Below are 14,586 nucleotides of genomic sequence, written 5' to 3'. Positions count from 1 at the left end.
ACCAAGGAAAATAATTAATTTGATCAGCATTTTTCTTGGAGGTGATCAATTTTTATCAATCTACTAAGAATACTACTACATAACAATAAATTATTTCTGTAATATTAATCAGTTAATTCATCCAAATTCTGGCTATAGTTGTTACTTCTTCTGCACACATACTTTTAGAAAATGAGAAGATATTAACATTGCCTGATTTGGCTACATGGTCATAACTGTCAGATAATTTAATGATTTATGTCTTGGTCTCTAAGAATGTAGAGATAACCACTGAGATTCCTTATTGTACTCAATTAGCTTATACCTCTATGAACCTTTCTTAGAAATAAGGCATACTTACAAAGAAAATTTGATCTGAATAATATTAGATACATGCTTCAGAAATTAGAGTCTTCAGGCACATTGGCTTCTCATGATCTTCAATATCTAACACTCCTCTGAAATTGTGAATTCTTCCCACCAAACAGAGCTTTAAGCCTTTAACACTCTCAGATTCTTTTAAGTTCAGAGTAATTTGTCAAGTCAAATCTATTGTTCAACTACAAGCTGTTCAAGCCTATTCGTCCATCCTTGGATCCTTGTAGTTGATATGGCTACAGTCCTTGTTGTTGGCTTCTTTTTTGTGTCCCTTGTGAACTGAGTCCCACAGGTAGAGAGAAGTAATGCAGATAACCCTTGCAGCTGCACTCCCAGCACCGGATCAGCTGACTTTGAACCCTCACTGTGTGATGCAGGTAAGTTATGTACTTATTACTGCCTCAGTCTCCTTTTTGCATAAGGAGAATGTAATAAAATTAAGAAGCTATGAGTCATAGTCTAATTATTCGTTTTTGGGTCAATAGGCATGCTGAATAATATTAGTCATTACTACTTAATAGTAAGAGGTATTCTATCATGTTTAATTTTTGAAATTCGAAATATTAAATATCTCAGAGCCTCACAAATTTAGAAGATATTTTCAGAAGTTGAAGGCCCTATTCCAAATATTATTTCACTTTAAGATACTGCTTACTAGGGGATCCATACAATCCCATGGCCTAGAGAGTAAACCACAGCAGATCTGTGCCCACAGTTTGCTGCTTCTAAAATATCTCAGAAAAGAGAGAGAGATGAAAACAAAAACATGAAAAACTTTAGACGTTAATTTGCTTGACCTGGAATGAATATGATTTCCTAAGCTCAGGTCAAAGAGCAGTGAATGATAGACCACCAAGATTGAGAATAGCAACAGTGATAAGAAAGTCCCAAAGGCTTTTCTTTATGCATATTTTTAATACGTGTCAAATATCTAGTGTAAAAAAAAATCACTCCCCTTTCCCTGTTTAACATATGAGAAAACTGAGGCCTAGAGAGGTTAAGTTCAGAGTTCACATAGCTGAGAAATGCCAGTCAAGACTTCAATGCAGGCCTTCAAGGCCCTATGCCAGTATGTTGGTTATCTTAGGGCATATCTGCCATTCCTAAGCCATTCTATGTGACTGTAAAAGATTTGATGCTATGATTAGCAAACTCAAGGCACACAGTCTCCATTAAATCAGAGAAAAAAATAAATCTCACATAAATCACATAGAGAAAAATAAATGTTCTCTATCAAACTATGGTGTCTGGATTCAAGGTTATGTATGATCCAGGCAAAGGATAAATGAAGTAAAAAAATCTTAGGCTTCCCCAGCTCTCAGCTTTCCTGAAGCTCACAAAGGCAAGCCTAGAGCTTGGAGGTCTTGGCATCACTGCTAGAATTTCCAAAGAAGAAAAGGCGGTCTATGTCACTAGCACACACTAGTGCCACTGGCACACAAAAACAGACCACTACCAAAGGCTGTGATTCAGTTATGTTGACATGTTTGTTGTTATGGTACTGACCCTTTCCCTACTTAACTACACTACTGAGCTTGCAGGTTTTCATTCTGTGTACATTTCAATATGCTCCATGAATAGACCTCAACAAACAAGCTCTTATACCATATGCCTTTGGTTTCCAAAATTAAAACAAAACAAAACAAAACAAAAAAACCTAAGAGGCTATTCACAGAAGAGAGATAAGAAGCAGGCAAGAACAGTGTGAGGACTGTGTTCACAAATGTGTGAGGAGAAGAGCAGAGCACAGCACATGCGAACAGTGAACAAGACTGCACTTCCTTCAGGGTCTGGACTATTATTAGGTGACAGAACAGTTTCCCTAAAGAAACAAACAAAATAGGTCATTCTTTCAGTTCTTGTTAGTCCTACATGGGATGATGGTCCACCATGAAACAACAGGTACCAAGCGTCATTGCTGCTTGCAACACCTCTACACTAGTAAGGACACTGTTAGGACAGGAAGTGACACCTGAATAATATCCTGTTAGGGTGGAGCACCAGATGTTCTGATATCTAAAAGCAATTATTCAAGTGTTTTTGATATTCTCCATGGATTTCTTATTCTAGCCTCAAAACAACCTCAAGGGGCCAGTAAGATGACTCAGCTGAGTAAGGGCGCTCGCTGCCAAGCTGACAATCTGAGTTCAGTCCCTGGGGCCCACATGGTGAAAGGAGGGAAGTGACTCCCACAGGCTGTCCTCTGACCTCTGCACATGTGGCATGCACACATGTGCATACACACATACACACACACACACATATACACACACACGTCATTTTAAAAAACCTTAGAAGTAGAAAATCATATCCTTCCATTTGACAAAAGCAGTAACTTTTTAGAAATTGTAACAAAAAAAAATTTTCTCAAAGCAGATTTTTAAGTAGAAAAGGGACAAAATATCAGAAAGTCAGAAACTTCATCAAAACTGAAAACACTGACTCCACAGTTAGAGGAAACACAAGAAAAAGACAAGAAGAACATACTCAACTTGTATAAAGCACTGGAGGGAGAGATGACTGGAAAATCACTTCCACAACTAATCAGGCAGAATCAATAAAGAAACCAACAAAACCTTTGGACAAAATCTTTAAAAGGAAGGTTTATCAATAGACAAGTGAAAAATGTTTGTGTCAGAAACACAAGAAATCTGTAATGTGAAACTGCACAAGACTCCTTAACCACCAGAAGAGATGATGCTGTAAAAGTCAAGTACCAAGTGTCAGTAAAGATACAGAGCAAAGTGGGAATGGAAGATGAAAAGTACTGTGTCCTTTACTTATGAAGATAAACATACAATTCTACTCCTCCGATATTTATGTAAAAGAAAATGTTTATGCCTACTCAAAAATTTCTAAATGAATACCCAGACAAGCTTTACTTATAAACAATCCAAAGATCAATTAAAAAGCCAGCAGAAAATTTGAGGGACAACCATACAACTTAATGCCATGCAACAATGAAAAAAAAATGAACTTCTAACAAGGGTTCATCTCAAAAGCACAGAGTGAAGAAAAACAGATCCAAAGCAATTATATACTGTACGATTCTATTTACGGGAACTTCTGATGGGAAGAGCTGCAGAGATCCAAAGGTACACACAGAGAGATCAATCCGTCGTTTTTACAATAATCCAGATGGAAAATGCTAAATCAGGGTGGCTGCAAAGAGATGAGAAATGGTCCAGTTCTGAATCTATCTCAGAGAAAAAGTCAGCATAGTTTTCTAAAGAACTCAATGAACTATGCAAATAAATGAAGCTGGCTGGACATGGGCAGGAGGAGAGATGAAATTCCGATTGATTGAGATGGTGAAACTGATGGGTGGAGCAGCCTGAGGGAGAGGATGCGGCTGGAATGTGTTCGGTCTGAAATGCCCATCAGATGTCTAAATTAAGGCAGTAAACCAGCAAGTGGGTGTGCAGAAAGATCACTGCACTGCAGATGGAAGATTGGAAGCTTTGTACCTCATTGCTCCAAAGAAAGAGCTGAAATGAGATTAAATAAGCAAACACATAGAGAGATAATTTTACTGTCTGGTAACAGAGAATCTGTTTTTTCAAAGAAAAGCAGTTTGGGGACATTGGTGACGAGTAGGGTCAGGGAAACTTAGTAGTAAAAGTCTTTGCTACAATCATCAAAGCCTTCCAAAATTAGTAAGTTCTGCAGATCTGATCCTGTGCAGTACTGGATGGCTTGTCATCAGTACTGGTCAGGATCACCATTGGATGTCAATATCTACTTAACCCACCCACCCAGAAGACAGAAGAGCAGTAATCACCTGAAAGCTGCTCTCCAGCAGTCTCTACCAACTTGCCACTTCCACAACCTCTGCAATATGCCCCTGACAGGGCAGTCCTTAGCTCCTCCAAGTTAGCTTCTCAAATTGCATTTGGTGACTTGGTTCTTAAAAGGCATATCTGAAACCAAAGGGAAGTAACTGCCTAACTGTGGGGTGGGAGAAGCTATCAGGAATAGCTGCAATCTGTGTGGTATGACTTGATAAAGGGGGGTGGGGAGGGACTCTCTCTTCAGATTCCTGAAATTCCACCATTATTATGAAAGACGCAAGAAAAATGCCTAATTTAATTTGGATGGGCAGTAATCAGGAGAAATGAGAAACTGTAGATAAGGAAGGAAGGAGAGGAGTTCACACACACATACAGGCACACGCGCACACACACATACACACGCACGCACACACACGCACGCGCGTGCACACACACACACACACACCGGGTTGGGGGTGGAGGCAAGACACACACCTCAGGATGGATATTTTGTTAACATTAGTTCCATTTGGCTCACTCCTAACACCTAGCACCTAGTAGGCCTAGAAATGAACACATTCATTCTCACCTTTCACCATTTAAGGAAGCTGACAAAACACACTCCCTCCAAAAATAAAAATCTGAGATGAAAAGTAAAGGACCAGTTCTGTTAATAGCTTTAATTTATTCTCCCAGGAATCACTTGTTGAGCTAAAAGGAATTTAAGCCATTTCTGTAAAGTCTAAAAGCTCCATGGAAGTGATATTTCGATATTAGTTGTGTCTCAAATTCCTGTGAATTAGGGTACCAAGGGGCCTACTGCAGAGGATAACTGGGCCCCTAGACCCCAACGCCAAGAGGCGCGCCTTCCCGCGTGGTTGGAAGCCTGGGCAGGGCGCTTGCGCCTCCCTCTCTCTCCTCCGCCCCCCTTCGCCCTACTTCTCCTCCCTTTTTCCTCCTCCTGTGGCTGCTGCTGCAGCCAGACCTCGCCAGTTCAGACCTACCAGGCTGCCCTCCCCTACGCACTCCTTCGCTGCCCGGGCAGGAAAGTTGCGCGGCGCCCCCGCAGGTAGGAGCCCGAAGCCGAGGTCGCAAGATCTGCACTATACTAGCGAGGGCTAAACCGGGAAGTGTGGTAGGGCGACCCAAGAACTGTCCCGGACTGTGAAACTGTACAGAGAAGATGGAGGTAGAGGTGCGGGTCTGGGATCACAATCTGTCAGCCCGTGCCAGTACTTGAGTGACATTTGTTGGGATAGGTAGAGAAAGCGCGGCGCTATCAACCCAGAGAGTTTTGCTGGTGACTATGGTCTCTAGGTTCTGTGACTGAGGTACGGGATTTGAAAGGCACCTGGAATGCCCAGCGGCTGGTTGGAAGCTAAAGCTCTCAAGGACTCCCGCTGACAGACGCCTTACATCTAAGAAAGCCTAGCTCACTTCCCTGCAGGCATCAGGCTAGGAACCCCCCAAACTGGTACCCTGTGCTGCAAAGCTGTCTGAAGTCCTCCTACCTTAGGAAGCCTAGACCCTGTGCATAGCACATTTTGAGACCTGAGAACGAGGGGGAAAAGAGATCAGTGACTTTGAGCTGCTGATTGTGCGCCAAGAGTGTGGATGGAAATGGAGTTTTAAGAGTGGGAACTAGAGAAGTCACCCTGCAGTGAGTTAGAAGCTCTGTGGGATAGTCTATCAGGAACTGTGAGATCGATCGATAGCTCTCCGAGTTTTGTTTGGGTATTTTAGACTTTTTTTGTAAGACAATAAAGTCTGCAGGCATATAACTGATACTGGTTTGCAGGTATCTTTGGCTGAGCTGGGTGGAACTTAAGGAACAGCTGAGCCGTGGGTGGGGTGGGTGGGTACTCTACAGTTTCAGAAAATAGACAGATGCTGTGACCCCATTTCCACCTCCGAGGGGGAAGAGGGATGGAATTGATCATATTCTATATCCCCTTTTGACTACCGTTTTCTGGAGCTTTATGAGTAGGTGTGGTATAAACACACACTGAACAACCTTGGTACAGGATGGATGCAGTGAAGTAATGCCTTTCTACTGTAGTTTATCCTGTCTTGCTTATTTGGGTGGCTGGGGTGAGGGTGAGAAAGCAGACTGGAAATAGTGTATTTGGAGCTCCCCATTCTCCTTTTCTTGTCAGTTTCTTCACTGATAAAGTTTTGATTTTCTAGGCAGTTGATACTAAACATCTCTTTGTCCCATTTCCCTTAGAGAATCACGATGTTGCAAACACTTTTCCTATCTATGCTGACTCTGGCGCTGGTCAAGTCACAGTACACCGAGGAAACCATCACATACACGGTAAGGCATGATGAAATTTGAGATACATGAATTGAGTAGTAGTCTATGATACAAGACTTAACTGGTCTTTGCCAGGACAAGTGGGCAGTATTCTGTGAAGCAAAATAAATTAAACAACACTTTAATATGATTCAGGTTTAGGACTCCTGGTAAAGCGGGCTGGGTCTTTTCAAAGGTGCATCTAGATCACCTGAGATGAATGGTTTGTAAGTTAGATGCAAAATAAAATGATTTGTGCAAAGCCAAAAATGAACTCTTTTAAAATTCAAATCTGTGTAAGCTCCATGTTTCAAAGACATGCAATGAATTGATGGGTTTGAGGACTCTGGGATCCTGGGTATGTGCAGATGCAATCAATGTATGCAGAATGACACGAAAATCAAATAAGAATGTATGGTGTAATTACACTATCTCATCTGTGCCTGTCCTCATGAAGTTCTTATTCTTGGATTCAGGAAGGCTGTCTATTCATGTAAAAGTACTGCAGATAGTTTAACTGTCACCAGGAGACAGTATTTGCCAACGTGAATTTAAAGCACACTGTGTGCATCTTGGTCTTGCAACTTCTATTTGCATCTCTGGCATTTTTTAGTCATATTTGGCCAGTTAGTTGCATCAGTATAACCAATGTTTAATAAAATATTTAAAATATCATCTAACCCCTCCCACAGCCCTAAATAGATATGTCAGGAGAGGGCAGAGCAGGCTCACGTGGCTGGGATGAGGCCTTTGTTCTGGGTTGTTTTCTAACTCTCATTCAGTTATCTGAGATGAATGACATTTGTCCTGGGTGAGTATATGAAAAACACATTTTTCTACTTCTTTCCAATTCTTAAAATTAAGTAATCCTATTCAAAAGAGTGTAAATGTTTTTAAAGTAAAACTCAGAAGTGAGCTAATATCAATTACTAATAATAAACATTATCTCACTTTTGCATCATATTATCCCTAGAACAGTATTACCCGTCCTGCAGATGTTCCCTTCTGCTGTTCAGAACAACTGTAAATAAAATTATTGAGTAAAAGTATTGTGTTATTTTAACATTAAAACAAATAAAGGAAAATGAAAGTATGTGCTGTTTATCTTCAAATGAGGATGTTTTGTTATTCAGGTTAAACTTATTGCCCTCTCAGTGAGTTAGGATTAAATTGTCTACTTGTATATTCATCTAATAAAAGAGTTTACTCCTTTTCTGAGAAGTTGTCCTGGAACTCATTATGTAGCCCATTCTGGCCTTGAATGTATCATCATCTGTCTTAGTCTTCTAGGCAGATATTATCACTTTTGAATTGCTTATCCCATGCCTCCTCCATTTCCCAATCACCTACAACTTATTTGTTTTCAGTAGAAAGTATCCATTGTGGCTTAAGCCCTTCAATTTTAGAATTGTAATGAAGGCTTTCCAGATAAGATGCCCATTTTGTGCTAAGATATGACAGATTAAGCCTATTCTTTTTTAAGATGTATACACCCAATAACAGATGGTTAAAAGACCAGGAGTGGCTATTCTTAATCACCTCAGTATGAGGTGAGTGCTACGATCCTTCCAATGCTAGAATGAAAGAACAGATAGGTTATCCACTTGACTTAAGGCTGAACAGAAGTCTGGAAACTATCTTCAGGCTAGCCTTAATAGTAGAGCCATGTTAAATGAAGCAATGCAACATGCTATATACCTAAAACAAACTACAAGTCTTCCTTATTTATCATGCAATTATTCAAATGAGCTGCCATCTTGGCATGGTTTGAAAGCATGGCATCTATAAAACAGGCAGTCTTATATTCCCCTTTCATACTAGAGATGGGATTCACTAACATACTATTGGACAAATATCTACATAAGCAATTCTTTCACTATCAAAGAAGTTTACATTATTTGTTTACTGAAACAATTCAGCCTTCTATATCACAGAAGATATTGTAAAAATCTACAAAACTTTTAAATAACAGTATCATAGATTATACCAATCACTAAAGAAATAGAAAAGGCAGAGGTAGATAATGTTGGTGCTAATATAAAAGAGGATAACTTAATCCTGGGTCTTGATGGAGGTTCTGAGCGCAGGTTGTTCTAAGGAAGGTCTGGCACAGCCACCAGGACAAGCCTGGGAGGTGATGTGAGACAAGTTGAGCATATGGGGAAGAACAGCTGTTCGTGTCTGAGGTCTCCATGCGTAGGTGGGAAAGCAAAGCTAACCAGTATGCCTGATTCACCAAATGTGAGCATAAGGAGTCTTGCCTCTTTCTAGGCCATGAAATTCATGTCAATATAGTAACTACAGATATGGAAGAGTGGTCAGAATTTGAAAAGTAAACAAGTAGAGACATCAAAGTTGAGTCCTAGCTCCTAAGGAAGGCGATGGCAGCAGTGTTAAGAAACAGTGTTAAGAAACAGTGTTAAGAAAACTAAGAGGAATTAGTGTGTGGGATAATGTGAGTTGAGTTTTCACCCTAGTAGATCTCCAGCATCACTAAAACAGACTTCTCTGTGTCTCCACAAGCTAAGTATGCCCAGAGCATCTATTTGCATAATCAGTTGCCACTTCTAGTTAATGAACAACTGTTTCCTGAGCTTTAAATCTCTTCAGAGGCTTCTTATCTTCTCCAGGATGTTTCTTAGGATGTAATTGATAGCCGACATGAGTACTGTCTGAATTGTTTATAAAGAACCAGATTCCAGGCATCCTCTCTAGGGTGACAGAGTCAGATCCTTGAGCACTACAGTCCCCTTCAAACAGTACCCCAAGTAATTTAGAGGCCCAGTAAAACCTAACCTTCAAGACAAAATCTAGCTCCTCACTCTCAAAGACAGCCTTTCTGGATTCAGCCCTGCCTGCCTTCCTGGCCTCAGGCCCTATCAGAACTCATTCCCTTTTCAATAGTTTTATGACTCTGTTCATAATGATCCCCAGTCCAAGAATTCCCACATCTCCCTGGGTGTGCATGGGGTGGAGGGAATCCTCATTCAATAAGGCCTAGTTTACTCTCCTCTACAAGGACTTTCCTCCTGTCCTGTCCACACAAAAGTGTCTGCCACACTGCTGACATCTCAGCACACCTTGCCTTCTACTCACCTGCTTTTCTGGCCCGTGAGCTGCCAACCCTAAAAATACTCAGTATGAGAAGCTGCTTCGTGGTTGTTCAGTGAAGAACTGGAGTTAAGGACAGAGCAGAGAGTAAAAGAGAAGTCAAAATGTCAGGAAAGCTAAGAACTCAGTGAAAATACATAGTGTGGGTTCAGAGTGTGAAGGAGGCACCAAGGCAGATCACTCTTTTGTGTAAGAAATTTACTAGAAGTTATTAATGCTACAGATGAACAGAATGACAGCATGGTAGAGGCTTTGAAGAAATTTCAGGCACTAATACTGTAGACAGACAGACAGAGAGACAGCATGGTGGAGACTCTGAGGCAAGATCAAGCTCATGTGGCAGATCAGATAAGGTTTGTTATACAGGACTGGTTTCATCAGGTTGGGACTGCCATGCTGTGTGGTTCATAAGTACATAGTACACACACAGCATAAGTACTGTAGTCAGGCTAGCCCTGCTTCATGGGCAGCATGGGGAGGAGAGAAAGTCTCAAATTTTGCAGAACAAATGTGGCATTGAGGGTATAATCTTGAGGAAGGGGTGGACACCCATGTAGCTTATGTGTAACCATTATATAGAGTGTGTCCCCCAGTAGTCCCTGATTGCTTTGGGTCTGATAGCCTAGGGCCTGTATACAGAATGAACCATGAGGGTGCAAGGAGACAGGTACAGAGGCAGCAGCTGGTCTGAGTTCTAATATTCCCAGCCTCTTTGTTTATATAAAAGGAATTAATGGAATAGCCTTTATATAGAGGGAGTTGAGATACCATGCACCATCTGACATCTGCTACTGACTGGTGGGGATATCATGGTGTTAGAGAGACTAAGATAGCCCCTGATAAAACTCTGGCCTTTGGTTTGACATCCTTACAACACAGGCATTACCTCTGAAGTTGTAGCGACACAAGTATAGCTTTTGAGGGAATGTGAAAAATATTGTTCCATGCATGTGTCACATTTCGAGTAAGGTCATTTTTAGAATCTGATGAAATTCAGGTAGAATATTCAGGATGGTAGGTCTTGTGGAGAGACAAGTGGTTACCAAAGTTATGAAGGAAGAAATTACTGGATCATATTAACCAATTAGTCATTGAGAACTGGTCTGGTTTTTGTCCTGTCCTCTATATCTATTGTAACAGCAGTACTATGTTTCATATTAAAATAATCAAACACGTAGTACATCTTGAAGTAAAGCTATTAAATGAAGGAAACAGTTGCTCTAGTGTATTCCTAAAAGGGCAATTTAAAATTTTTAGTTATTCCCAAATATAGTGAATTGAATCAAGGCAGAAGACTAGTGATCTAGGTGTCTGGACTTAGTTAATATTTTTCTTCCTTTTCTTTTTTAATTAGAAAAAGTTAAAATTTGGCTTTAACATTTTGGATTAAATTATAGGTATCCTACACATAGAGTTTCTTTTGGAAGGTTTAAAATAAATTTGAACCTATTTCAAATTAGGTTACTTTCATCTTTTTTTGTTTGTTTTGTTTTGTTTTGTTTTGTTTTGTTTTGTTTTGTTTTGTTTTGTTAAAGACAGTGAAAATATTTAAGATTTTTAAAGATGTGAACTTGGTCCAGGTTGGGTAGGGGGACTGAATAAACAGTTATATACACTAGCAAGATTTTGCTGATAGGACCCTGATATAGCTGTCTCTTGTGAGACTATGCCAGGGCCTAGCAAACACAGAAGTGGATGCTCACAGTCAGCTATTGGATGGATCACAGGGCTCCCAATGGAGGAGCTAGAGAAAGTATCCAAGGAGCTAAAGGGATCTGCAACCCTATAGGTGGAACAACATTCTGAACTAACCAGTACCCCGGAGCTCTTGACTATAGCTGCATATGTATCAAAAGATGACCTAGTCGGCCATCACTGGAAAGAGAGGCCCATTGAACACACAAACTTTATATGCCCCAGTACAGGGGACCACCAGGGCCAAAAAAATGGGAATGGGTGGGTAGGGAAGTCGGGGGGGAGGGTATGGGGGACTTTTGGGATAGCATTGGAAATGTAATTGAGGAAAATACGTAATAAAAAAAAAATATATATATATAAAACATAATCGAAGTAAAGGCCTGATGTAATCTTAACCTATACCCTTACTGCTAGGACTGTTCCAGCTAAATTCAAGTATCTTCTAAATAAAATAGATTAGGAAGAGTGATCCCTTCCTCCAGGTGGGGTGGGGTCTTTTTTTGACTAATTAGATCATTTGAATGTCCTTGCTTTCCACACTTTGCAGACTTACTGTGAAAAATCACACTTTTGGTGGTGGTTGCTTAATTTTACATTTAGAGGACTGAGGGCCATAGCTAAAGTGAAATCTGTATAAAGGGTTCAATTAGTAAATAGACCTAATTGTCTATCAGAATAAGTTTTATGATTAGTATGTAACTTGGTAGAAATATCACAATATGAATAATCTTTTGCAACAGAAACTTCCCTAATGTTAAGACAGTGAGTACCTGGCAACTGAAGGCTTCACTCTAAAGAAAAACATGTTTAACATTTGGAGAAATCGAGTCACAGCTTTTAAGTAACTCAATAAAATAATAAAATAAAATTTGGGGCAGTGAGATTGTTCAGTGGATAAAGGTGCTTGCTGCTATGCCTGAAAACCTAAGTTCAATTCCAGGTCCCACATGGTAAAAGAGAAAACTGAGTCCCAAAGGTTGTCCTCTGACCTCCATACGTGAGCCATGGTATGTAGAAGCCCAGACACATAAAAAACTAATTAAATAATTCCCTAATCTAGAAAATCAATATGTAAGGAAGCAGGAGGCTAGGGAGTCATTAAGCATTTGCTATGCAAGTGTAACGACAACAGTTTGGATCCCCACATAAGTGTTGGGCATATATGGCAGTCTATCTGTAATTCTAACCTTGGAAAGGAAATGATCAGAGCAAGCAAGCTAGTGAGACTACACATATCAGAGAGTAATGGGTTTGACTGAGAGATTCTGCCTTAATAAATATGACAGAATCATTAGATGATCCCTGGCATCAACGTCAGGCCCACACATGCATGGATGCACACCCCTACATACACCTACACACGTGCAACCTAAGACACATACATCATACAACACATATGTGAAAATAGAATGAAAAATAGCTAATGCTCAAAGAAAATGTATTGCTGGAGAGAGAGAGAGAGAGAGAGAGAGAGAGAGAGAGAGAGAGAGAGAGAGAGAGAGAACTAAGTATTAATTTCATTTCCTTCTATGCTTGGAATTTTGGCCATAATTAAGTTTTTTTAATTAATTTATTTTTTACACTCCATATTTTATCTCCCTCATCCATCCTCCAACTGTTACACACCCCATACTTCCTCCCCACCCCCTGTCTCCATGTGGATGTCCCCACTCCCCACTCCACCTGACCTCTAAACTCCCAGGAGCCTCCAGTCTCTTGAGGGTTAGGTACATCATCTCTAAATGAACACAGACCCGGAAGTCCTCTACTGTATGTCTGTTGGGGGCCTCATATCAGACAGCTGGTATATGCTGTCTCTTTGGTGGTCCAGTGTTTGAGAGATCTCGGGAGTCCAGATTAATTGAGATTACTGGTCCTCCTACAAGATCATCCTTCTCCTCAGCTTCTTTCAGCCTTCCTTAATTCAACAACTAGGGTCAGCTGCTTCTATCCATTGGTTGGGTGGAGATAGTTACGTATGACTCTTTCAGCTGCTTGTTGGGCCTTTTGGAGGACAGTCATGATAGGCCCCTGTTTGTAAGCACATCATAGCATCAGTAATAGTGTCAGGTCTTGGGGATTCCCCCTGAGCTGGATCTCAATTTGGCTCTACCACTGGACCTCTCTTTCCTCAAGCTCTTCTCCATTTTTGTTCCTGCAGTTTTTGTTTGTTTGTTTGTTTGTTTGTTTGTTTGTTTGTCTGGTTTTTTTTTTTTAGAAAGAAACAATTCTGGGTAAGAGTTTTTGACTGTGGGGTGGCAACCCCATCCCTCACTTGATGCCCTGTATTCCTGCTAGAGGTAGGCTCTGTAAGTTCCCTCTCCCTACTGTTGGGCATTTCATCTAAGGTCCCTCCCCTTGAGTGCTGAGTGTCTCTCACCTCCCAGATCTCTGGTGCATTCTGGAGGGTCCCTTCAACTTCCTATTTGCCTGTTTCCATTCTTTCTGCTGAACTTCAGGATTTCAGTCCTTTTCCTTCACCCAATACCAGATCAGGTTTCCCCTCTTACCCTAGTCCCTGCTTTGTCCACTTTTCTTCCCATGTCCCTCCCCACTTGTGATTGTTGTCTTCTCTCTCACAAGTGGGACTAAGGTGTCCTCATTTGGGCACTTCAGCTTGTTGAGCTTTTAGAGTTCTGTGGACTGTATCTTAGGTATACTGTACTCTTTTTTAGCTAATATCCACTTATTAGTGAGGACATACCATGCATGTCCTTTTGGGTCTGAGTTACGTCACTCAGGATGATATTTTCTAGTTCCATCCACTTGCCTGCACAATTCAGGATGTCCTCATTCTTAATAACTGAGTATTATTCCATTATGTAAATGAACAACATTTTCTGTATCCATTCTTCTGTCATGGGACATCTGGGTTGTTTCCAGATTCTGGCTATCACAAACAAGGACACTATGAACACAGTGGAACACATGCCCCTGTGGCATGATGGTGCATCTTTTGAGAATAATCCCAAAAGTGGTATTGCTGGGTCTACAGGTAGATCTATTTCCAATTTTCTAAGGAACCTCCAGATTGATTTCCAGAGGGGTTGGACCAGTTTGCAATCCCACCATCAATGGAGGAGTGTCCCTCTTTCTCCACATCCTCACCAACATATGTTGTCACCTGAGGTTTTGGTCTTAGCCATTCTGAATGGTGTAAGGTGGAATCTCAGGGTCATTTTGATTTGCATTCCTCTGATCACTAAAAACTTTGAACATTTCTTTAGGTGCTTCCTTAGCCATTCGAGATTCCTCTGTTGTGAATTCTCTGTTTAGTTCTATTACCCATTTTTTGATTGGGTTGCTTGAATTTTTGGTGGTTAGCTACTTGAGCTCTTTATATATGTTAGATAT

The 14,586-nt window shown here is 40.7% G+C and overlaps 1 protein-coding gene across 2 annotated transcripts in view; it reads left to right on the top strand.

The window, feature by feature from the left end:
* The first annotated feature begins 5,091 nt into the window (after positions 1-5,091).
* Positions 5,092-14,586, top strand: part of Efemp1 (EGF-like fibulin extracellular matrix protein 1) — an 80,954-nt gene continuing 71,459 nt past the window's right edge. The window contains exons 1-2 of one of the 2 annotated variants that reach the window (XM_021176472.2): positions 5,092-5,196; positions 6,355-6,444. In XM_021176472.2, coding sequence (XP_021032131.1) covers positions 6,364-6,444 — 81 coding nt within the window. In that variant the 5' untranslated portion in view covers positions 5,092-5,196; positions 6,355-6,363. The other variant, XM_085829059.1, reaches the window with a different exon arrangement.

The sequence above is a fragment of the Mus caroli genome, unplaced genomic scaffold (assembly GCF_978045245.1).
Source record: "Mus caroli unplaced genomic scaffold, Mus_caroli_1 scaffold_13, whole genome shotgun sequence".
In the NCBI taxonomy this organism is placed as follows: Eukaryota; Metazoa; Chordata; class Mammalia; order Rodentia; family Muridae; genus Mus; species Mus caroli.
This window is presented reverse-complemented; position numbering and strand designations above follow the sequence as displayed.